General features: G+C 51.4%; 1 protein-coding gene and 1 long non-coding RNA gene across 29 annotated transcripts in view; both read right to left on the bottom strand.

Moving 5' to 3' along the window:
• Positions 1-22,812, bottom strand: part of SVIL (supervillin) — a 204,028-nt gene that overhangs the window by 23,630 nt on the left and 157,586 nt on the right. For 19 of the 28 annotated variants that reach the window (XR_016219242.1, XM_089311867.1, XM_089311865.1 and 16 more), the window contains 8 exons: positions 19,552-19,684; positions 16,443-16,490; positions 15,860-15,937; positions 8,569-8,716; positions 3,936-4,025; positions 3,755-3,841; positions 2,385-2,556; positions 557-729 (listed from right to left, as the gene is read on the bottom strand). Coding sequence is in view for 26 of the 28 variants with exons in the window: in XM_089311867.1 (XP_089167993.1) it covers positions 557-729; positions 2,385-2,556; positions 3,755-3,841; positions 3,936-4,025; positions 8,569-8,716; positions 15,860-15,937; positions 16,443-16,490; positions 19,552-19,684 (929 nt within the window). In the remaining 2 variants the exon portion in view is untranslated. The remainder of the gene's footprint in view (positions 1-556; positions 730-2,384; positions 2,557-3,754; positions 3,842-3,935; positions 4,026-8,568; positions 8,717-15,859; positions 15,938-16,442; positions 16,491-19,551; positions 19,685-22,812) is intronic. The other 9 variants (XR_016219243.1, XM_089311870.1, XM_089311871.1 and 6 more) reach the window with 2 other exon arrangements.
• LOC149122825 (uncharacterized) lies at positions 9,315-10,372 on the bottom strand. The gene is made up of 2 exons (XR_016219244.1): positions 10,300-10,372; positions 9,315-9,755 (listed from the first exon to the last, which is right to left on the bottom strand). It is a non-coding gene; the product is annotated as an uncharacterized LOC149122825 (long non-coding RNA).

Here is a 22,812-nt window from a genome sequence, read left to right as displayed (position 1 = left end):
AACCCCACATTACCAGGTGGCCACAGGCAGGAGAGCTGAGAGCTGGAATCTACCTCCTCACTCACCCTGAATGTTTCCTGTTTCAAATCTCCCACTCTTCCCAGCCCCCTTCCAACTCCAAACACCTTGAATGGTCCACCACAAACAACTTGAAAAGCAGCTGACAACATAAAAACCCAGCGTTAGGAGAAGCAGTGGTTTGGTCCACCGTCTCCTCCAAGTTCAAGTCATCTGCTCTCGAATAAGATGAAGTGGAGAATTGCTGTGTTCGGGCCCTGCAGAGCTGAAAATGGGCTGAACCACACAACTCAGAAGCAACCTTCACCCATGACCTCTTCCAAGAGAATGCAGCAACATAGGGTGATGTCAATCACTCAACCGAAACTCAACATGCACTGCACGAATTTCAGGGTGGGGGTTGTGGGGGGCAGGGGAGAAGCCTTCCAGTGCCCAATAGCATGCACGTGTGGGTCACAGCTGCTCCCGTGGGTCTGGGGTGGGTTTTTGAGCATGCTCACTGCCCTCTGCCCTAGCACAGATGGTGTCTGGTACTCACTCTTCTCCACTTTCATCCGCTTGGACTCCATGAAGGCCACGTTGAGTCTCTGCTCCGTGTACTCCTGCAGGAGGTCCTCTCTGGCTGCCAGCATCTTCAGGGGGTTTCTGGAAGCTGGGACCCGGCGCTTGGGCCGAACAGCGCGCTTGTGCTCAGCCACGGAGAAGGTCAGCCTGCAGAGCGAGGCGGAGCTGTGGCCCACTCTGCAGCCTGGGCCACCCCAACGTGGCTGTGGACCCTGCACCTGGAGCAGCAGGCTCCACACGGTTACCTCCCGATTTCGTGACTGAATCTTACAGCTCCTGCTGCCACTGCCACACCCCTGATGTGGACTCAGAGACTCTCGGAGGGGAGACCCAAGTCCGCTGAGTTCAAGATCTCAACCAACCACCGGGGACCCCACTCGTGGGCACCCCTTGGCCCACTGCTGGGGAGACCTCCCTCTGCCTCTCCTGCCCCTGTGAGCATCCAAGCCATCTTTGCAGGGACATGTACCCTCTGCTTCCACTGCCAACAGCAGGTCCTCCTTGGGCTCAGATGACCACTACTCCTCGATGGCTTGGTCTTTCCTTCACACTCAACTGTGCTCTGCACCCAATGGCCTTGCAGTTCCCCCTCCCCACAACCCTCCACCCAGCCTCTGCCCCCTGGGAAAAGAGCCACCATTCCAAAAGGTACTCTCAGCCCTACATATCCCAGGGTTCTGTATCCACGTGTTCAAGCAACCATGGATCAAAAATATTCAAAAAAAAAAAAAATCGTGCCTGTACTGAACATACACGGACTTCGTTTCCGTGCGGACTTTGTTTCCGTGCCATTGTTCCCTAAAGAACCCCAGTGACACTTCTGTGCCTACCACTGATGCGCTTTAGGCGCCATACGTCATCCAGAGAGGACTGACTCAGAACATACGGGAGGATGAAGCACACAACCTTCAAAAGGGACACAGGGCATCTTTTGACTCTGGGATCTGCAGGGGGTCCTGGACCCCACCATTCCCCAGGGGCACCACAGGGCAGCTGTATGTAGAAGGAAAATCAGTGTGCAACACCACCTGCAACCACTGCATGCCCCCAGCATTCTCGGGGGCCACAGAGACCAGCCCGAGGAGTGGGCAGACCCCGTCCTGAGCCTGCCAGCCCCACGGACACTATGGGGTGCATATGTAACTACACAGCTGCACACTGAAATGATCATGTGGGACAATTTAAACCACGACATTTGGGTGGGGAGATGATTGGGAAAGGGCTAAACAACAAGTGCATACAGGCACCTCAAACATTATTTCAAGGGATATGGCAAGTCGCTCATTATTTTTTTTTTTCAGGTAGGAAATGGAAGCATGCAGATGACAGACTGAACGAATGGAAATATGCACAGTGTGCCTCCAGGGCAGTGGATGGAGACACTGATGAAAGACAGGTGTAGCAACGTCTGCTAACTGATGACGTCCCAGTTGTGTGACAATCCACCTCGTGTGGTCTGCCTGCTGCACTGTGCACCTCGCTGTACAGTAACAGAATAACAGTCACGCTCTAGCGGGAGTGGGCCGAGTCCGGCCAGTGGGCCATATACAGCCCATGTAGCCATTTGGTCTGGCCCTGCCACGGCAGCCACAGGCGGGACTGGAAAATCACTAAACCTACGACAGGCTAGTTTCTAAGCTGACAATTCCATACAGCCCATGAGTGATGTTATCAGTATCTAGCAGTTCCCGGGCCTAGCGGGACTGCAGGAGACAACAGGAGAACCCCCAGGAAAGTCCTGCGTGAGGGCTGGAGGGGGAAGCCCTTCTCATGGGAGCAACGACAGACACTAAATAACTCACTTGGGCGCATATGGGTCGAAAATCACATCGAAGTCCTCATCCAGCTCCACGGGACTTCTGGGGACGTTATAGTCCACGCTGCGGTAAAACTTGGCGAACGTTTCCTCGTCGTCCAACTTCATCACCTCCTTGACAGATCTGCCCGTGACACTGAGCACCGTCTCCGGCATCCCTGCCATCAGCAACAAGCCAGCAAGCAAGCGACAAGAGTTAGGGAAGCAATTGTACTTTGTCACGCCTACAAGTCATTTCCATGCTAAATTCCGCGTGTCCAGGCGTGGCGAACACGGGACAGTGGCATACAGGTCCCGTGGTGACTTCCTGGGTCCCTCCATGACTTCCCACCTGAACACGTCTCGCGCAGTCGGGTGGTGGGAGGGAGGGAAGCTGACCTCGCTGACTCAGCACACTGAGCATTTCTCAACCTGCTCTTGGCCCTGCTGGAGGCAGATGCTGCGTCAGCACATTCTCTTCCTGCCAAGGGCTGTGTGATGCGTGTTTTAGGCTTTGCACGGAGGGGCCACACGGCCTGTGTGTGGCCACCTGATTCTACTCTTGTCCTGCGAAAGCTCTCACAATCAGTCATAGCTGTGTTCCAATAAAACTCTACTTAAATGAACAGGTAGAGAGCTGGATTCGGCCGTGGCCGCTGTCTGCCGAGCCCTGGGCTAGTGCACTGTGCATGCACGCGTGTGTGAGATGTTTTGGCTCATCGGCATTCCTCGCCTCTACAGTTTAGTTACTACACGACACTTCTGCACCTCTTGCTCTTCAAACTCACATCAGTAGCAGGACTCCCCGTGCCTTATATGAGCAAGCCGCAAGTTCTAGACACTCTGATCTGTGGCTTTTGTATTTAAGTAAGTACTGAACACTGATTTCCCCAGAATTCTTTCTTTCAGACATCACTTGGGATTATTAGTAGCAGCATCAGCTTTTGCCTTTTAAGAAATCGAGACATAAAAAGTGAATTATCCCAGGCCCAAGATCACACTGGTTTTGCTGATGTAGATAGCGTGTTGTCAGGCTAGAAGCAAAATCACTGAGCTCACACCTCTCCCTGGAGGGCGCCCTGAGGGATTCGGTTCAGGAACAAAGCGAGATCATTGGGAGTTCTGTTTAGTGCAGCACCAAAGAGAGTCAGGCTTGGGGAGCCAATCGGTCTCCACCAGCCCTTGCTCTTCTGTAAGCTACCAAGAAAGGGAATTCCGCCAATCGGAAAGAGGGAAGCCATAATCAAAAGACGATCTGGCAGAGAGGAGAGAGCAATCAGAGTTGAGAGACAGTGTGGGAGGCACGGGGTTTGCTTTGGATGTCCCGAGAGGCACGCTGTGAGCAGAGACCAAAGCTCCCCTCCTGGCTTCCGGTACCTTTGTTATTCAGCCTTCTCAGAAATGTTTCCAGCCTGTCCAACTTCAGGTCCGACTCCAGCTGCATGTCCGGTCTGGCTTCAATATCTACGCAAGGAGACAGCATCCGAGGAAGCGCGTCGCACTAAGGCCCCGGGGGGCAGAACCTTACGGCGGCACACGGGGCACTCCGGGGACCTACCTTCCAGGGGTTTGGAAACCGGCGTGGTGCCCCTTGACTTACTGCACGCAGGGGATGCTACCGGAGTTATGGCCGTGGGCGATGCCAAACCTGAGGCACAAGCAGAAGAGGTAGTTAGCACCTCGGGACCCTGACGGGACTCTAGTAGTTCCAGCGTAAACTGCACAACTCCCAGGCATTTACACACACACACACCTGCAGGTGCACATACACACACATGCGTCCAGCAGGTTCCATGGCATACATATGCATGTGGGATGACTGTAAATATAGGTAGAAATTTACTGTTTTGGGGGACTGTAAGTAATCACAAGTCCTGGCAGCTCCACTTCTGATCCAGCTCCCTGCTAACACACTGGGAAAGCAGTGGAAGATGTCCCAAATGCTTGGGCCCCTACACCCACACAGAAGACCGGATGGAGTTCTGGGCTCCTGGTTTAGAGCTGGCTCTCTCTCTGTCCCTCTGCCTTTCAAATAAATAAGTACACTTTAAAAAAGAGAAAAGGGTAAATGGTACAAGGAATATTAAAGAGAAATACATGAAACATTTCTATTTGGATTGAGAAAACTCAACGAAGTGAAATTAAGTATTTTTCCAGAACCTCAGCAGAATGGGTTGGGAAGGAAGGGAAGTAATTAGCACATTTACAAAGAGATGAGATGTTCATGTTATCATGTTGTATTCTTTCATGAAAATGTGAGATTCTTGGATGACATTGCTGCTCTAAGTGTCCCCTGAAGAACCACTTACAAGGAAAAATACACGGCTGAATTACTCTGCTCTTTTCTCCTGTAGACTGGAGTGCTATTACAGCATAACAAAATTAAGGGAAAATAAAGGTAAGTGCTTTACATTTGCTTTCAATATTCTAGTAGCACTTCTCCACGTGTGTGTATGTTTGCAAATATATACAAGAGGACTTCAAAATGTTTATGACAAAATGGAATTAAATTAAAATGGAATTAAAAAGTTCATTCATTCTGGTGCCAAAAATCCATGACATTGGGACCTAGTTTTTCTATAATATTCTATGAGCTGTTTGAAGACCCCTTGTATATTTCAACATTGGTTTCGATGCTCAGACTGGCAAAGGGTTTCTATCAGTGCGAAAGTACACTTGATAAACTTTGGTATCTGGCAGGTGCCGCGGCTCACTAGGCTAATCCTCTGCCTGCGACGCCAGCACCCTGGGTTCTAGTCCTGGTTGGGGCACCGGATTCTGTCCCGGCTGCTCCTCTTCCAGGCCAGCTCTCTGCTGTGGCCCAGGAGTGTAGTGGAGGATGGCCCAAGTGCTTGGGCCCTGCACCCGTATGGGAGACCAGGAGGAAGCACCTGGCTCCTGGCTTCAGATTGGCACAGCGTGCCAGCCGTGGCGCCCATTTGGGGTGTGAACCAACGGAAGGAAGACCTTTCTCTCTGTCTCTCTCTTACTGTCTAACTCTGCCTGTCCAAAAAAATAAAAAATAAAAAAATTTGGTATCGTAGTCAGGGGCAGTAAATCATTACTGATTCGTCAAAGGGATTCGTCCAAGACGCCTGAAGAGTTCATTAGCACAGAGGGCGGTAAGTCTCAGGCTGATCCACAGGGCTGACCCAGACGGCCGAATTCCAAGCAAGCAGAGGAATCCTGTTCCCTGTTATCTAGGCATTGGGCAAATCCCGTTTCCCTGGCGCCTCCTGCTGCCTGTGGTGAGCAAGGCACTCCCACAGGTGGGACAGGTGTCTTCCCTGTGGTCCAGCAGGGGCCCTCCCGTGGCCATTCCCTGATGGGTGGTGACAGGGTTGCCTGTCAAAAGCCCCCTGGCTGCTTCATTCTGCAATAAATGCGAAGTAGATGCCGGATCACTGCTGATCAAGGGGAGCTAAGGATGCATCATAAAACACACAACCCAGGAGGCGGAGGCAAATATTAGAAAAATGGGAGACAGCTCCTGCACTCGAGTAAAAGCACAAGAAAATGACTTCCTGCTACATCAAGATCCATGATTTATTCGGAAAAATGTGAGAACAAATTCATCCACTGAGGAATGGGCAACATTCATTCTCCAAACCTGCTCAAGAGAAAAATCTTTTATTCTGACATCCACGTGGACACGGGCAGTGGAGTTTGGCAGTAAAGTCCTATTGCAAATAAATCATGATTTTAAGACGGGAAAGGAAAAAGAACGAAGTACAAAGTCTTCAACATGAAAGTCTGGGCCAGACACTGGAAGACTTGAGCTCTGGTTCGAGTTCTCAGCTCCAGCTCTGTTTAGCCAATCCACACTCAAAGTGTCTGCTTTGGTTAACACAGGGAGGGGCTCGTGTGAAAGTATATTGAATATAATTACATAGTTCTGAGATCTGATGAAGAAAAAACTCAGCTACCACCTCCTTCTGTGAGTTAACTTCTGCGTCTTGCATCAACTCCAAGATCAGGTCAGAATGAAACGCTTAGAAAGGATTCTTCCACTAAGAATCCCGCTCTCCCTTGCTCCCTTCTTCCTGCCTACAAGGAACCAGCAACCATTCACAACAGTTAGGATCCCTAGAGGTATTCTAAAAATTTTCATTCATTTCTTTTCATTTTGTTTGAAAAGGAGAGAGATAGGTAGATAGAGAGAGAGAGAGAGAGAGAGAGAGATCTTCCATCTGCTGGTTCACTCCCCAGATGCCAGCAAGAGCCAGGTCTGGGTTAGGCCAGAGATGGTGATCCAGGATTCCGTCTGGGTTTCCCATGTGGGTGGCAGGGACTCTAGTGTTGGAGTCAACACCTGCTGCTTTGCAGGGTGTGCACTGTTAGCCGGAAGCTGGATCAGAAGCAGAGCAGCCAGGACTCCAGCCTGGCACCCGGATATGGAACTTGGACACCTCAAGTGGTGTCTAAGGATTCTGAGCAAAAGGAAAGAGAAACCTACGAAACTGACACCAGGATGTACTCAGTGAATGTTGAAACACCGGCCACTCAAAGTTGGCTTCTAATAATAGCTTAGAAAGCCAAGGGGTGTGCTCAGAGGTGGCAAAGGGACACAGCTCTTTTTAAGGATTTACTTATTTGAAAGGCAGAATTACAGGGAGAGAGTGAGAGCGAGAGCAAGAGCGAGAGAGACTGAGAGTGAGCACTGTTTTCCATCTGCTGGTTCACTCCCCAAATGGCCACAATGGCCAAGACTGGACCAGGCCAAAGGCAAGAGCCTGGAACACCATATGGGTCTCTCACATGGTAGGAGGGGCCCAAGCACTTGGGCCACCTTCCACTGCTTTCCCAGGCGCATCAGCAGGGAGCTGGATCAGAAGTGGAGCAGCCAGGCCTTGAAGCAGTGCTCAAACGCGATGCCAGTGCTGCAGGTGGAGGCTTAACCCCATGCTCTACAATACTGGTGCCCCTGAATTCAGCACTTTACTCCCTACAGGACAGGAAATAAAGCCCCAAAGATGGCCAGGGCACCCTCAATGCTCTCAGGCAACTTCATTAACCACGCAGTAGGTTGCGGGGGGTCCCCTCCCAAGCGTCGTTGATGTTGACTTCAAGTCAGCTCCAAGAGCTCAGTGGCAGAAGCGCCACCTCCTGCAGGAAATCCTATCTCCGCAGAATGGGCTGCATCGATTACAAACTGCACCTGAACTTGGCCTTGGCATGCTGAAGAGGAGCCCAAGAGTGAACCTAACAGCAGAGGAGATATCCGGCTCCTCTACTGCCAGGGGCTTCCTTGGGGTAACTGGTTGCCAGGTTGCCTGAGAATGGAAACAATTTGAAGGTAAGGACTGGGGAACACCCAGATGTGTCAGCACATCTGCGGTTGCTTTTGAAACTGACGACTGCACTCAGTTTCCAGGTGGGAAAGTTCTGGAATAGTGACAAATTGAATTAGACATCTCACTTGCAGAGCACACTAACGGACTACTGCTGAAGAAAAGACATTTAGGAATATCTCCCAGGACCTACTCTCAAATGTTGACACAACATCAATAAGGTTAGAAATTAAAAAAGAGACGGAGATGGGATGTGGCACAGAGGTTAAGTCACCACATCTCGTATCAAGAGCACCCAGTTCCAGTCCCAAATCCTCTGCTTTGGCTCCAGCTCTCAGCTAATGTGAACCCTGGGAGGCAGCAGGTGATGGCTCAAGTATTTGGGTCCCTGCCACCCACGTGGGAGATCTGGATGGAGTTCCTGGCTCCTGACTTTGGCCCAGCCCCAGCCCTGGTTGTTGTGAGCATCTGGGGAGTGGCCACACATATGGAAAATCTCTCTCTCTCTCTGCCTTTCAAATGGTGAAAATAAATTTTTAAAAATGTCTTTTAAAAGTTTGAGTTGTCTGCAGTGGAGGATGGCCCAAGTGCTTGGGCCCTGCATCCGCATGGGGGACCAGGAATAGCACCTGGCTCCTGGCTTCGGATCAGTGCAGTGCGCCGGCAGCAGCGTGCCAGCTGCAGTGTCCATTGGGGGGGGGTGTGTGTGTGTGTGAACCAACAGCAAAGGAAGACCTTTCACTCTGTCTCTCTCTCACTGTCCACTCTGCTTGTCCAAAAACAAAAAAAAAGTTTGAGTTGTCACGTAGCAACATCACCCCCTGCGTGAGTGTGCTCACACGTGCATGTGCACCACACACACACACACACACACACACACACTCTCTCTCTCTCTCTGACCTCTCTTCACCATCCTGCCAGCCACGGTGAACTGGGTGGAGTCGTTGGCGGCCCCTCTGCCTCTGGTCTTCCAGGCTTCCTCTCGCACGGTGATGAGCTGCTTCCTCTCTTCAATGGTCATCTGGCTCTCCCGGCTGTCCATCACCCGCTGGTCACCCCGTGCGCCAAGAGGAAAAACCGCAGAGAGAATGGCAGAGGCGTGAGTTTGACTGGAGGCAGACACCGAGGAGGAATGCGTTCCCCAGGGTTCTCCAGGAATGTCTGAAATTCCTGCCAGGCAGGCTAGCGGGCAGCATCAACAATACGCACACTCTAGGGCAAAAGGTGCGCTCTGCGTGCTGGTTTGAGACACCAAAAGGAAGCTTTGTCAAAATAAACGAAAGCACAGAGATTGTCTTCCTGCCATGAGCTTCACATGCTTTTCAAGTTGCTCGGTTCTACCCACTTGGGAGATTTTACCCATAGATACTCACAAGGAACCCGACCGACTGAGAAGGCGTTACCCACGCAAGCTCTCAGGAACACGGTCAGTCATAAGGTAGGGAGAGGTGGCTGGGAATCCGGTGCGTGACAGAGCTTTCTAGAACCCCGAATGCCTTTTCCTACAGCAACGGTGTCCTACAGGCAATCAGGCAGCCAGACTGGCCAGGCTGCCAAGGGAAGCGACTTGGAGCCGTCCTGTGTGTGACACTGTGGTCAAATCATGCTATAATCCTGTAACCTGACACGTACAATAACATTTCTACTTTGGGTTCTGCCTGCCTCTTAAATGTCTGAGCCGTGGGTGACACTTGGTTCACAGTTGGGAACACAGCTGAGGATGGGGACAGGGTGCTGGGGCTGAGGAGGAGGGGAGAGCAGCAACAGGAGGCACACAGGGCTCGAGGGTGGGCTGCGGGGAAGGGAGTGTATGAACGGCGGCAGCAGGTGACACTAGGACAGGTGGCCTGCAAATGGAGGCAGCTCCGCCGGCTTCCCCTCTCTCCCCACATCCGGGCAGAGCGCTGGGGAAGCAGCAGGGCAAGTGGGGCAGGCCCAGGAAGGAGGGAGGGTACAACAGCATCGCCCACTGAGGCTGCTGAGCCGAGCCGCGGGTCGTGGCTGTCGGAGGGGTTCTCCAAGCCCGGGGGTCTTCGGGCTGAGCTCCTGGCAGCTTCCCCAGCTTCTCTCCCCTGCTGAAGATTGCCCTGGATCAGAAGTCAGCAGAGTTCAAAGTGATCCAAGGCCTTGTCCCAACACCACCAACGGGAAAGGGCAATGCTCTCCTCCACGACCGCCCACACCACTACTGCCAGTCTGCTTCCATTTCCCTAATAGACCAGCAGGAAATGACTTCCGGGTTCACATGGGGCAGGAGGGTGGCACTTCCTCCCTTAATAGACCCGCAGGAAATGACTTCCGGGTTCACATGGGGCAGGAGGGTGACACTTCCTCCCTTAATGGACCTGCAGGAAATGACTTCCGGGTTCACGTGGGGCAAGAGGGCGGTGCTTCTGCTTCCCTAGTGGACCCGCAGGGAATGACTTCCGGGTTCTCGCGGGGCAGGAGGGTGGCACTTCCATTTCCCTTAATGAACCCGCAGGGAATGACTTCCGGGTTCTCGCGGTGGGCCCCGGATGACAGAGGACCACAGAGGAGAGGAGCCTTGCTTTGCTTTTCCCTTAGCCTGACACGGGGTTCACCTCGGCCACCTCTGGTTTAAGCCCCCCAGCACGGACTGGTCCTGCATACCGATGTGTGGGAACGACAGCCAGATGGATTCTCAGGTCCTTGGTGACTGACATCAGGTCGAGGACCTTTTCCTAAAGAGCGAGGACCATGGAATGCAGGCTGTGACCCGGGATGGGATCGTTGGTGGAGAAGGGAGCAGTGGGTGGGGGGCGGGGAATGGACACGAGTTGCTTATGTTTGTGGCTCAGACAGACCTTCTACGGGTGTTCAATTCCTGGTCTTGATCTCCGTATCACTGTGGTGTGACTATGGGAGAAAAATAGCTTTGACTTTGCAGGACTCTAAGGTTAAGGGGTATGATGGCTCCAGACGGCTCACACGTGTGTGTGTGTGTGTGTGTGTGTGTGTGTGCTAGAGAGAGAGGGAGGGAGTTGTGGAGAAGTCAGGCAAGGGGTGGAGGAGGAAGGTAGGGAGGATGGGGACGCAGCCACTGGTGGGTCTGCGAAAGGGTACAGGAGAGCGCCCTGCCCCTTCTAGAAACTTCCCTTAAGTCTTAAGTTCAATCAAAATACAAAGTTACCGAAAAACTCAACAACGAAGCACGCTTTCCCTTAACTTTCCCACTCACCCTCAGTGAGATGACCCCAACTCTAAGGAACGCTGAACCTCACACCCTGATTCAATAAACCTTGAGGTCAACTTCCAGGGGTCCCTCTGAAGACAGTAGGTTTTCTTGGAACATGAAGTTTCAGGGGCAAATTTTCTCACACCAGTGTGACGCTTGGCTTCGGACATTTCCAACTGTCAGGTGCCAGGAAAGTCGGCCTCTCCGTGGTGGACCTGGGTCCAGAGTGGGTGGTGGGTGGTGACTGAGTCCCATGGTGGCCTCCTGGAGGCATCAGTCTCACCGCCCAAAGCACTCAGGGCTCCTTGTCCCACGTGAAGGAATAGAGCCCTGGCTGACACAACCACTTTAGGATTCAGGGCTCCTATATGTTGGCTGGATCTAGGCCAGGAAGGAACGTCTTTTCCTCCCCTCAAAGTGACAATATTAAACAAGTTTTCCTTTCTCTAGAAGTTTGTACTGAACTTTGCCACTTAAGGGTTTGTTTTAGGGCCCCCTAAGCCCTTCTATCTGACTTTACATGGCTCCAGGAGAGGCTAAGAGATAGATCATTTAAGAATCTGGTATAGTTTATCATATATCGCTATCACACATCAAACGCTATCCTGTTTTAGAACTCTTCGTCCATTTTGCTTCTTGTCGCTTAAAACTTCATTTGCTGGCCTTTTCTCCCTTTCTCCCTTCCAAGTTTTGCATTCCTCCTTTAGGGAAGGTTGGAATAGGCATGGAGATAAGCACAGTACCACTTCTGAGGGTAAGTGGGAGATGTTTAGTGTCGCCTAGAATAGACAGAATTGGGGTAGAATATGAATAGATCCATGAATACAGTGGGGAGATGTGGAGAGAGAGGGTCAGGGAGGGAATGAGAGAGAGAGAAGAAAGAGAAGGTAGTTGAACAGTTGGGAAGAAGGAAGGGTCTTTCCTTAGGGATGGAAACCATGCAAAGCATCTGTCAGTAGGAATGTTTTCAGGTTACCACATTGTGGCTTAGGAGTTTGCTTCTCCTTATACACTTGTACACTGCAGCATCACAGCAAATCTCCACGTTTCTGATACAGCAAGAAAGAACCACGCTGCATGGTTAGGATTAAGGCAGGCCCACAGTAAAACTCTTCCACCACCAGACAGCTTCCTGGAAAGAAAATGCTATGATATGGATTTAAACTTTCTATCTTATCCTCGTCCAGTGAAGCTAAACTGAAGATTCTGACAGCACCTGCAAAGTAACAGAATACAGTGAAGTGACAAAAAAGGCCAGTGCTACCTCATCAGGACCTAAGAGATTTATATGGGAAAGCCGATGATGTAAAAACACGGAACTCAAAAGAAATTTAACTTTGAAGTGGTAAGACATAAATTAACTCTGGTAAATGTTAATTTTTCTTGAAATGTAAATATAGATGGAGAGGCATTCCATGTTCATGGAATGGATGAGGACAATCAATTTTGTTCAGATGTCCTATCTTCCCAACTTGGTCTATGCAATCCCCATCAAAATCCCAGCAAGACATTTTGTGGATATCGACAAATTGATCCTAAAGTTTACAAGAAGAGCGAACAGACTCAGAATAGTCAACACAATAATGAAGAAAAATAAAAGTTGGAGGACTGACACCACCTAACTTTAAAACTTACTATGAAACAGTATTACAGTGCTATTGGTGAAATAATAGATAGATCAATGGACCAAAATAGAGCCCAGGAGTAGATTCACATAAACACAATCAACTGATATTTGACAAAGAAGCAAAGGCACTACAATGGAAGACATTCTTTCAACAATTTTGCTCATGTGTGGAAAAAAAAAATCCAACCAAAAAACATAGACCTTACAGCATTTACACAAGTTTACTGAAGGGGCCAGCGTACTGGTGTCGCAGGGTAAGCTGCCGCCCACAATGCAGGTATCCCATAAGGGCACTGGTTCAAGTTCCAGCTGCTCCACTTCTAATCCAGCTCCCTGCTAATGCACCTGGGAAAGCAGCAGAAGACAGCCCAAGTGCTTGGGCCCTTGCCACCCACATGGGAGACCCAGAAGATGCTCCTGGTTCCTGGCTTTGGCCTGGCCCAGCCCCAGCCATTGTGGCCATTTGGAGAGTGAATCAGCAGATGGAATATCTCTCTCTCTCTCTCTCTCTCTCCCCCTCCCTCTTTCTCTTTAACTCTGCCTTTCAAATATAAAAATAAATCTTTAAACAAGAGCAACCACAAAACATCTCCATAGGAAAAAAAGTTAGCTCAAAATGGATCACAGAGATCTAAATATAAAGCACAAAACTCCTAGAAGGCAACGTAAGAGCTAGATGACCTTGAGTTTTGTAATGACTTCTTATATAGAATATCAAAGGCATAATCCATGAAATCATTAATAAGTAGGACTTGATTGAAATGCAAGCCCTTCTGCTCTGTGAAAAGAATGAGAAGACAAACCACAGACAGGAGGAAATACTTGTAAATGCCTGCTGTCAAAAATAACATATAATGGCCGGTGCCGCGACTCACTAGGCTAATCCTCTGCCTTGCAACACCAGCACACCGGGTTCTAGTCCCGGTCCGGGCGCCGGATTCTGTCCCGGTTGCCCCTCTTCCAGGCCAGCTCTCTGCTGTGGCCCGGGAGTGCAGTGGAGGATGGCCCAAGTGCTAGGGCCCTGCACCCCATGGGAGACCAGGAGAAGCACCTGGCTCCTGCCATCGGATCAGTGCGGTGCGCCGGCCGCGGCAGCCATTGGAGGGTGAACCAACGGCAAAGGAAGACCTTTCTCTCTGTCTCTCTCTCTCACTGTCCACTCTGCCTGTCAATATATATATATATATATATATATATATATATATATATATATATATATATAAACTCTTAAAACTAACTAACCAGTCAGGGGAAAAAGACAGATTAACAAATAGGCAAAAGACCTGAACAGAGACCTTACCAAAGAAGACATCTCAAGGGAAAGAAGCATAAGAAATATGCTCAACACCAAACAGCATTAGGGATTTGCAAATTAAAGCAACAAACACCACTACCCACCCATTGGCATGGTGCGAACCCAGAACACTGACACCACCCACCAAAGCCTGGCAAAGATAGGGAGCCCCAGGAATTCTCGGTTATTGCTGATGGGAAAGCAAAAGTGTGGACACTTTCGAAGACAATCTGGTAGTTTCTAAACACACTCTTAGCAAGCCTTCCAGCACACATGCTTCCTCATACCCAGACGAATTGAAAGCTTAAGCAAAAACTTGCACATCGATATCTACAGTTGGTTTATTCGTAACTGTCCAAACTGGGAGGCAACAAAGATATCCTTGGGCTGGTGAATGGATGAATTCATTGTGGCACCTCTTCCAGGCAATGGGGATGCTGCTCAGAGCTAAGACAAAGTGAGAGATCAAGTCGTAGAAAGACAGGAGGGGACCTTCCACGTCTGTGGCCAAGTGGAAGATGGCAACCTGAAAAGGCTACTCTACTGTAGGATCCCAACTCTGGGACATCTAGAAAAGGCAAAATTTTGCAGGCAGGAAAAGGTTCATGGAGCTGAGTGATGAGCAGGTGCGGTGTAGAGGATTTTAAGGGCAGGGTTGGTTGTGTCTGAAACTCTGCTGCCTGGACATTTATGGTGGATACAAGTCCTCACACATTTGGCCAACCCAAGACAGGGTGCATCCAGAGAGCCCTCATGTGAACCCTGGCTTTGGGGGGGCCATCCTGTGTCAGTGCAGGTTCACTGACTGTGGCGGGGGACGTGGCTCTGCCTGGGAGGGCAGAGGACAAACGGACTCTTTGCATTTTCTGTTCTATTGAGTTGTGAAGCTACAACTGCTCTAGGAAAACATTCTACTAAAATATGGGTGCAGTGTTATGACGCAGCAGGTTAAGCTGCAGCCTCTGGTGCCGGCATCCCATATGGGCTCTGGCTGCTCCACTTTCCATCCAGCTCCCTGTTAATGCACCTGGGAAGGCAGCAGAAGACGGCCCAAGTCCTGGGGCCCCTGCCATCCACATGGGAGATATGGATGGAGTTCCTAGATTGGGCTTTTCTAGCCCCAGCCACTGCAGCCATTTGGGGAGTGAATCAGCAGATGGAAGACCTTTCTTTGTCTCTCCCTCTCTCTCTGTAACTCTGCTTTTCAAATAAATAAATGAACAATTTACACACACACACACACACACACAAACTTCAGTAATAGAACTTTCCCTTTCTAGTTTAGCATAGACTTATCGAAAAGCAATAGCTAATTTCCCCCATGACTGATGGCAGCAAGTTTGCCCCAGATTTGAGTCTCTTTCTTGGGGCAGATATGTGGGCTGTGGACTCTCAAAAGAGCCTTTGTGAGTTCAGGGCAGAGGAGCCGAGAAGGGCGAGGGCAAGGCCACCTGTGGGAGAGTGGGTGCAGCCCCTTCTCCCAGGCGTGGTGACAGCTGGGACACTCCCAAGAGTACTAAGAAGCAGGGGCACCCACGTTCGGCTTTCAGGGTGGTCAAAACTGCTGTACCCACTGCGCCACTCAGCCCCCAGGCCACAGCGTCCCCTGTGGGGGCTGGGGCTCAGACACAATATGGCGAGGGGAGACGCGCAGGGTCCCAGGGGCTGTGCGTTCTCGTTTTAACAGCGTCACTACAAGCAGCCCCCAGCAGGTGGCCCTTTTTGCTGAATCTTCAGCGACATCACATCGTTGCTGAGCTGGTCCCTCCCCTCGACTCCAGAGCTGCCTCTGCACTTACAGCTTGTGGGCGGGAAGGGGAAAACTTCCTCTTACGCCAGGTACATGACGGCGTGATGAGCGAATGCCATCAGGTCCATGTAAGAGACAAGCCCAGGCTGCAGTGCGTGTGTGATGTAGCCCGCGTAGACGAGGAACTGATTCAACACGTGCCCACACACCCACACGGCCTGCCTCTCTCTCTCACACACACACACCCTCCCCACATGAAACACAAGTGTTTCCCTTCTGCTCAGAAATTGCAATGAGGCATAAGGCATGCAGGCTTGTCCTCACCTGGTTAACAGATACAAAAGACGGGTACTTATGGGCAGCAGGTAGAGCAGGAGAGTAAGCAGTAGCATACACAGGTTCCTATAGGGCAGATCAAGAGGATTAGAGATGAAAGAGACGGCCGACGAGAGCAGGGCAGGTGGGGTGGGGCTGGGGGTGCGCAGCCCACGGCTTTTTTCTAAGAGAGTGTTAGTGGGCTCATTGCAATTTCACCTCTTTGCACAAGGGTCCTTCCATGAGGCCGATGCTATAATGAACCCACACAAGCACAGTCATCGTACCAGAGAACATTCTGCGTGGGAACTTACTGAGCTGGGCGGCAACCTCCCACGATCTCTACCAGATACTCAGTCACACAGAGAACCAGGGCTGTTGCACCCGCGTTAACATGGAACGTAAAAACACCCACATGGACGTAGTTGCATTTCATGATTGAAGGGACCAGCTCTCCAGTCTGAATCAAGGCTTGTGTTGCTCAGGGGGATACGAGACCAGCCAGGGAGGCATGGGGGTGGGGAGACTCACAGGTGGGGAGGCCTAACTCCGGCCACAACCTAGAGGGCACCCCGGTTAGAGTCAGGCTTACCCAAAGCAGATTAGAAATGGCATTATCGTCTGTAACTTCTCCTTCTTCCTACAGGTTAAAACAAATGGGAGACATTGCAGAGTCTTGGGAGACAAGAGTCCTGTTAGGGTTGCAGTCATTTGCAGGCATGGTGTGCCGGGGTTCAGCTGAACGCATGCGCATGCTCACGTGACCAAGTGTTATCAGCCCCCAGGAACCTCACCCCGAGAGCAAGATGACCTCCTTCACCCAGCGGTCAAACCCTCAGCTGTCCACTGCCTCCCAGCCTCACTCTGCAGCGGACTACGTCTTCCTGAGCCGAGATTTGGAATCGCACGCGCCGGAGGTGGCTTGGGGGCTATCAACGTGGCAGACTTGACTTTCCCTCGCCTCTCAGGGACTGGCTCTGACCTTCGCTGGAAAACCTGACCTCACGGCCAGGGAACCACAGCCAGCATCCGGGACTCAGATGTGGATACAGGTTTTCAGGGGTCAACTCTACGGGGTTCTTAAATCCTGGGTGAAATCTGACACACTGGGGAGGGCGGATCGCAACAACGGGACCCTGTGCCTGAGTGAGTGTCAAACAGGCAGGAATCGGAGATAATTCCTGGGTGACAACTACTTGTTAGTCCTGACAAGGAGGCCCCGGCCAGCTTCTTCCTCCACGACTTTGCTCAACGGCTCATGCTCAAGTGCTCACACACCATGCAGCACGGACCAGGCCAAGTGCACACACCGGGTGGCCGTCCCTGCCTATGCTACAAAAGGCAAGTGGTTAAGTCAGGTTCCCGCAGACTTAGACTAAATCCAGAGAACAGAGGCAGGGGAGGGGGAGCCACATCTGGAAAGAAAGAACCTGCATGATTTTTCTTAGGCAGTGGGCGGAACCACCTCAATTATTAGTCAGTTATTACTGCTTGCACGCTCTGAGCCATCAGTCCTAATTTTGAGGGAGAGACCGTGTGAACACAGAACTGCTTCCGGGTCTCCTACTCCTGCAGACAAGTCTGGGGTCAGCACGGAGAGGAAGACACTAACTTATTCTCCCCAAATCTACCCCTGAGCCACAGCGTAGCACCGTACACCAGAGCAGCCAAGACGAGAGGCAGACTTGAAATCCAACTTCTTCTGAAACGAGTCTTTGCCAGAAACAAATGCAACACATCCCCTTACATTTTCTGCAGTGCGGCTACCAGAGAACTCAACACGATCTCCCCGGCTCCCGTTATTATTATTTTACTGGCCAGTGCATAAGTTTTCCCAGAAGCCCAGGCAAGTGCTGGGAGCACCCCCTCCCCCCACCTCTTCTGCATTTCAGCTTGGCGTGTACCTAACTGGGACCCCCACCCCCCTCACATATCAGGACAAGAGGAAAACGTTCCAATTCCAGGAATGGGTGCTGCTTGGTGAATTTGGAAATTGGGAAGTAACTGATGAGCTGCCCAAGAAGCTGCCTCCTTCCCACCGTTGGGGGTCTACATGGAAGGTTCTGGAACCTGCTATCTTGAGCAGCTGCCCATCCGCTAGTGTGGACTTGGCCCTTGCAGCCCTCGGGCACCCGACACACACTGGTCACTTCTGGTTTCTGAAGCACTCCTTGGCCACAGGGGCCTGGTCTTAAGACAAGACTGGGTTTCAGGGCCCCTGCCTCCCACACATGAGCCTTGCCCTTAACCCTGGGGAAGGCACGGTCCACGAGGTCACCGCAGGTCATCTGCAAACCGCTTGACCTCCCCAGAACCTGAGATTCTCCCAGTGTGGACAACAAAGGCCTAAAATAGATAGGCTTAATTTTAGCTTCAAAGAGCTCATTGTCTCAGGCCCAAAGGAACTAGGGCACGGAGCAGGAGTACGTACAGCGAGCTCACTGTTGCTGTGGCGAGCCCAGAGACACTCAGGCCCAAGTCCTGGAGCCCAGCCCCCAGGGCCCTGCAAACACCTTAGGCAGAGGTCAGGTGGCTTGGAGTCCTCTCATCAATTATTTGAGGGCCTCAATTTCCTTTCACTTCGGGGCCTCATTCTTGAAATGCGAATCTCACGTGCCTGCTTCCGCGGATCCACCTTTACTATGGCTGGGAATTCAACACTCGCTCCAGCCACTCTCTTTAACACTCTCGCTGAGGGAGGGCGTTGAGAAATTCATGGGATATGGAATGAAGACATAAGTTCATTTTGGCATGGCAAATTTGAAATTCATGCTTTTTTGGGGATCATATGCCTTTTCCATAAACTTTTTGGAGATCCCCATGTGCCTTAAAGAAAGAATTTGAATTGCTGTTCTGACATAACCCAGGCAGACAGGGAAGTCTCAGGGACGCCCGACTCCACCGGTCTACGTGCACACCTCATTTTTGCTTCAGTTTCTTCCAGCTTAGAGGGCACCTCTGTGATTTTTCTCTTCTGCAGAGAGAATTTATTTCAGAGCTTAACGGGGCCCAGGTGACTACCCCATAGAAACAGCGCTTTCTAGCTGAAGGCGTCCTACTTAGCCTGGACACGGAGCACAGGGCATGACGCAGCTGCTCAGGCCCACAAACACGCCTGTCACTGCTGGGCTGGCAGCAGGTGAATCTCAGGTGTGCACGGACACGGCTGTCATTGAACCACCCCACAACACTGCGGCCTCCGTCACCACGTACTCCTTAGCTTTAGTGAAACTTGCCACCTATTCGCGAGCACGGCTATACCTTCTCGACAGAAGGCACGGTCCCTCACGGCAAAACGTGATGCACACTCGGAGCTAAGCACTGATGGACCAACAACACCTTTGTCCACACTTCGGAGTGAAATCTCTGCGTAGGAACATCAAGTCCACAGTGCCTATGCAACTTGCAAGCTTTAGCGGTGAATTACAATTTTTTTCAACGACAAAAGCCTTAATAGCAGGCTTCATTTAGCCACACTTTAAATGGAAGGAAAAAGCCCACTCTTTAAAAACGCAGGTGCTCGGCCTCCTGTGTGCGGTGCTGTGTGCGTTCCCAGGACACCTCAGCACTCGACCTTTCGGTCAAGTTCATGAGGCTGATCTGGGAGAGGCTGCCGGAGACTGTTCCCGGCCTCGAGGCGCAAGACTCAGTGAGGCTGTGCATGCTCCCCGCCACCCCCACCTCGGCGTGGAAGGCCTTACCCTCCTGGGCAGCAACGGCTCCGTGTCCGGCAGGTGCAGGCCACCGGTGGAGGCAGATGCCTGGCCGTACTCCTGCTTCCTGCTGAGCCTGTTCTTCCAGTCTTCCTCCCCACTCTTCTTCAGCAGCGCCAGCCTGCAGAAAAAGACGCCAGCCCAGAGACATCAGCACCTGACCCCTCGGCGCACACAGACAGCCCTTCCCCCCACAGGGTCCCAAACGTTTTGGAGTTGGTTGAAAATGGGAAGCTGGACTCTCTCTGGCTTTCCAGATGAAACGTGCACCCTTATGACAGCAAGAGACTGCCTAGGGTTTTCCTCGCCCTTGGGGCTGAGAGCAAAGAAAAAGACAAAAATAATGGTCCCCGAAGTGTCCTCTAGCGACCCCTTCTGGTCACTCGGTGAAACACGTTACATTCCTCAAGCGGTGTAGCGGTAGTTACTTGGTGGAAAATATTGCAGAAATGAATTTAAAAGCCTAAAGCCGTGAAGCCCTGACACTCTTTCAATAGCATACTTTTAGATTAAAGGCCGATGTGACGTATATGTGCATTACTGGGAATATACGCTGAGCCCTATTTACTTCCTGTGAAGGCGCTGGGTCCTTCCAAACCCATCTTCTTAATACAGAAACGCTTTTTGGCAAACCCATTTGTTAAAATTATTACTCCAACTTTCCCCTTGGGAAAGAAATCTACAAAAAAAGAATCTAATTAGCCAACACTGTCACCTGACCTACTTTAGTTCAACAATGGTGGGACTTGATCCAGTGCTATGAGGATATCGGTGCCTCTGAAAGGTTATTCTTGACAAACAGGCGGCTGGCTCAGCTCGGACGGCTTAGGCATTTACATCGGACAAACATGGGGAAGACGAGAGGCAAAAAAGTCATGATGATTGGGGCTGGTGCTATGGCGCAGCAGGTTAAAGCCCTGGTCTGAAGCAACGGCATCCCTTATGGACACCGGTTCTAGTCCCAGCTGCTCCTCTTCCAATCCAGCTCTCTGCTCTGGCCTAGGAAAGCACTGGAAGATGGCCCAAGTCCTTGAGTCCCTGCACCCACATGGGAGACCTGGAGGAAGCTCCTGACTCCTGGCTTTGGATCAGCACAGCTCCGGCCATTTTGGGAGTGAACCAGCGGATGGAAGACCTCTCTCTCTCTGCCTCTGTGTAACGCCCATGCACACTGCCTTCTGTCTCCAAGGCACAGCACATTTGGATCACGCTCCCTCTTGATCCCAAATTCTGTAATTCCAAGATGTTTAACAATACTCTGTATGCTAACAGGGCTCACTCATGTCCATAAATGCAAAATCCGAATTCTTTTCCATGTTTTAATCTGCAAAGCATCTGAGATCGTGGCTAGGATTCGTGTATCTCTTCTCTGATTCGTTGGAACGAGAGAGTCTTATTCCAAGGAAAACCAGAATCTCACGAAGTCGAATCATTAAAAGAAGTACTTAGTAGAGGCGTGGTGTGTCGGAGCTTTCGAGGGCTGCAAAGGCTCAACACACGAGACATTCCAAAGGCAGCGGCAGGCCAGGACTTCAGATTTCACTGCAGAAGTCTTTCTGGCTCACACCTGCTGGGCAGGGGCACTCAGCTCATCCACGCTCTGCCTGCAAACCGGGCTCAGAATCAGCCGCTGTCTCTTACCTCCCCTGGGACCCAGACCAGTTATTTTCTATTAAGATTTATTTATTTATTTGACAGGCAGAGAGAGAGAGAAAGAGAGAGAGAGAGAGAGAGAGAGAGAGAGAGAGGTCTTCTGTCTGCTGGTTTTACTCTCCAAATGGTTGCAACAGCCAGGGCTGGGCCGGCTGAAGCCAGGAGCCTGGAACTCCGTCCTGGTCTCCCACATGGGGAGCACAAACCAAGTACTTGGGCCACCTTCTGCTGCCTTCCCAGGCGCATTAACAGGGAGCTGGATCATTAGCAGTTCAGCCAGGACTTGAACCAGCGCTCTGATAGGACATGCCCTCACTGCAGGTGGCAGCTTAACTCACTTGCGCCCCAGCACCGACACCCCCTGCCCCCAGACCAGCTATTATTCATCCACTGGGTTAGACTGGATCCCGTATGATTTCAGAGAATCTTCAAAAATCAAATTCATCCTTGTGAGTTGTCTTTATCAAAAATAATGAGCTATATGGTCTCTGAGGCTCTTCTCGCCAAGAAGTTCCCAAATGTTGCAAGGAGCAAGGACAATGTCGCTCAATAATTCCACGGGTTTCCTTGGTGGCATCGCAGATAGAAGCATCTCGAATCACCTGGTAGGCCAGCAAGTACACTGCTGATGGCCTGGTGATGTCTAAGAACCTAGATATCGCTGTCCCCAGTCTATCAGAAAACACGGGCCGAGTTCCTCTCCAAACCCCTTCAAAGAATTCCTCCCCTTTTTGAAAACCTGAAATTTTGTTTCCAGAGACAACGGAGGAAGCAAATTGTCCATAAGCCACTGTGCTGCCGTTGAGCCCACGTGGCGCTGGGAGCCAGCCTTCAAACCTTCCGTGTGCCTGTCCCGTCCTCGTGGATTTCCTGTGTGGTGCTCCACACGCCGAGGACCCGGGGAGATTTTGGCAAACTTCTCTCTCCTCCAGCCACCTGCCGGGCCGGGGCTGGGGCTGGGGCCGGGGGGCAGAGCGTCTGGTCCTCCAGCGACATCAGTTCCTGCCCGGGCATTCCGAACAGCTGTTGGTGCTTTGAACATCTGCCAGGCCCAAGTGCTGTCTGCAGGGCTGGGAGGTCGCGAGGTGGGCATCTGCTGAGTGTCATCCCGCAAGCTGGGTGAGTGGCCCTGCATTAGCCTATCGACCCCAGGGCCTGCCTGGGCCCAGCATGTCCTGTGCTCGCTGGGCCGCCCGGGCAAGCGCCTGCTCCTCTCTGCCCTCTCGTCTACCAGGGCAGTCTGGTCTGGGAGCTGCGCATGATGGGGACACTTCCTGCAGGCACACAGCAAGTCGGCGCAGGGTCACGCAGGGGACAGGCAGACCTCGCGCCCCCAGCAGTAAACAGTTCAGAAAGACACAGACCGGCTAAGATTGACTACAGCAGAAAAAAGCAAATCAGAGCAGACACAGAACTTCCTCTCCTGAGTCCCAGACGAGAAAACAGATCCAAGGAACCCTCATTCAGGAGGAGGTGAAATAACGGGGTGCAGGGTTAGTGTTTCCCTCTGGAACTCCCCTGCTGAGTATCCTCTATTGTATAAAACACCAGGTGGCCGGCGCTGTGGCATGGAGGGTAAAGCCTCTGCCTGTAGTG

The sequence above is a fragment of the Oryctolagus cuniculus genome, chromosome 13 (assembly GCF_051225735.1).
Source record: "Oryctolagus cuniculus isolate XC-2025 breed Fujian yellow rabbit chromosome 13, ASM5122573v1, whole genome shotgun sequence".
NCBI classification, from domain to species: Eukaryota; Metazoa; Chordata; class Mammalia; order Lagomorpha; family Leporidae; genus Oryctolagus; species Oryctolagus cuniculus.
The sequence above is the reverse complement of the archived record's forward strand: the minus strand, read 5'-3'. Positions and strand labels throughout refer to the sequence as shown.